Source organism: Propithecus coquereli, unplaced genomic scaffold (genome assembly GCF_000956105.1).
Source record: "Propithecus coquereli isolate 6110/MARCELLA unplaced genomic scaffold, Pcoq_1.0 Scaffold52, whole genome shotgun sequence".
Lineage (NCBI taxonomy): Eukaryota > Metazoa > Chordata > Mammalia > Primates > Indriidae > Propithecus > Propithecus coquereli.
The window spans coordinates 276,761-278,517 of NW_012151063.1; the positions used below are offsets into that span (position 1 = coordinate 276,761).

Below are 1,757 nucleotides of genomic sequence, written 5' to 3' on the forward strand. Positions count from 1 at the left end.
GGGTGCTTGGGAGGGGTGGACAAAGAAAGACTCTTGGAGGGGACACAGGGGCTGAAAGACACACATGCAAAGCCTGCGGTGGCTCCTGAGAGCCTGATGTCACCTTTTGTTCCCAACTGGCTTCTAGCAGAGCATGTGGTGGCCCTCACCTGAGTGACATCAGAGCGACCTTTACATTTGGTCCCCAGTGCGTGACTTTCCCGAGGCTGGCGTAACACTCGGCGCTTTTAAAAGCTCGGAAATCCATTCTCTCACAGTCCTGGAGCTGGAAGTCCCAGGTCGAGGTGCGGGCGGGTTTGGTTCCGTCGGGGGGCTCCAGGGAGAACCTGTTGAACGCCTGTCTCCGGTTTCTGGTGTTGGCAAGCAATCCGTGGCGTCCCTTGGCTTGTGGCCGGGTCCCTCCTGTGCCTGCCCCGTGCCCACGGGACGTGTGTGTGTGTGTCCTGGGTGTGTGTCAGCAAACCTCCTTCTGCCTCTTACAAGGACAAGCGCGGTTGCATTTAGAGCCCCCCTGGGATAAACCAGGGTGAGCCCCCGTCCGAAGACCCTTCATCACTCATGCAAAGCCCTCCGAACCCCACCCCTACTTTTTGGTATAACGCAACATGCAGAGATCACGTGGATTAGGTTGGAACATGCACGTCTGGTGGTGGGGAGAGGCCATTTGTCAGTTTCCTGCAGGCATCCCATAGTAATACCGTTTTCAGTGTGCTTTCCTGAAAACGAGGAGGAAGCCCAAGACCCTCGCACAGCCACCCGCGCGCGGAAGGGGCTGACGTTTTTACGGTTCTCCCGCCCGCCATGTGTGAGGGTCGTCTCACCTGCGTCTAATACGAGGGCAACGTTTTTGGGCGACTCACGTTTCCTCCACCTTCCCAAAGCATCCAGCGTGTTCTCCATAGACACGACCATATTGCAAACTCCTGCTTAAAATTGCAAAATGCCTAATCTGATTACATGGCTCAGAGCGACAGGTTGGATGGCGTGAATGGTGCAGAGTAGAAATCTTGAGCGTTGGTTGAAATCATCGAGGGCATCTGGCGGGGACGGGCGTGTGCTGGAGGCTTGGATGACAGATAACGCTGTGACCTGTGGGCAGGCTGTCCTGGTCACACCTGCAGGTCCTCAATTTACACAACAACTATGTCTGGTGGCTCGTCTCTGATTAACAGACCTCCTTATCGTAACACATTCCAAGCCTCTAGACAAAGCTTCCTGTCTTTAAGCAATTAAAAGTCAAAGAGTCTTTAAACCCACCTGTAACCTGTAAGCCCCCTGCTTCGAGATGTCCCACCTTTTCGGGCCAAACCAACGTCCACCTCCCACGTATTGATTTATGACTTTACCCGTAACCCCCGTCTCCCTGAAATGCATAAAACCAAACCGTGACCCAGCCACGGCGAGTCCACTAGCTCAAGGATTCCTGGGAGTGGTTCCGGGCCGTGATCCTCCAGTTTGGCTCAGAATAAACCTCTTTAAACTATTTTACAAAGTTTGGCTTCTTCTCTGTTGACGGAGGAATGAGTCCTAGCATTCCATGCCGCTGTAGGATGACTACAGTTAACAATAATAATGTTATACAGTTTCAAACAGCTCAAAGAAGAATGTTCAATGTTTCCAACACAAAGAAATGATTAACATTTGATAAGCTGGACGCACTAATAAACCTGATTTGATCGCTATGCATTGTATGTATCAAAACATCACCATGGACACCATGAGCATGTATAATTATTATGAATCGATTAAAAATACAA

At 51.2% G+C, this 1,757-nt stretch overlaps 1 protein-coding gene across 1 annotated transcript in view; it reads left to right on the forward strand.

The window, feature by feature from the left end:
* The window catches only part of ASMT (acetylserotonin O-methyltransferase), a 31,209-nt gene extending 31,056 nt beyond the window's left edge, over positions 1–153 (forward strand). The window contains exon 8 of the mRNA XM_012656794.1: positions 128–153. Coding sequence (XP_012512248.1) covers positions 128–153 — 26 coding nt within the window. The remainder of the gene's footprint in view (positions 1–127) is intronic.
* Positions 154–1,757: the final 1,604 nt, after the last annotated feature.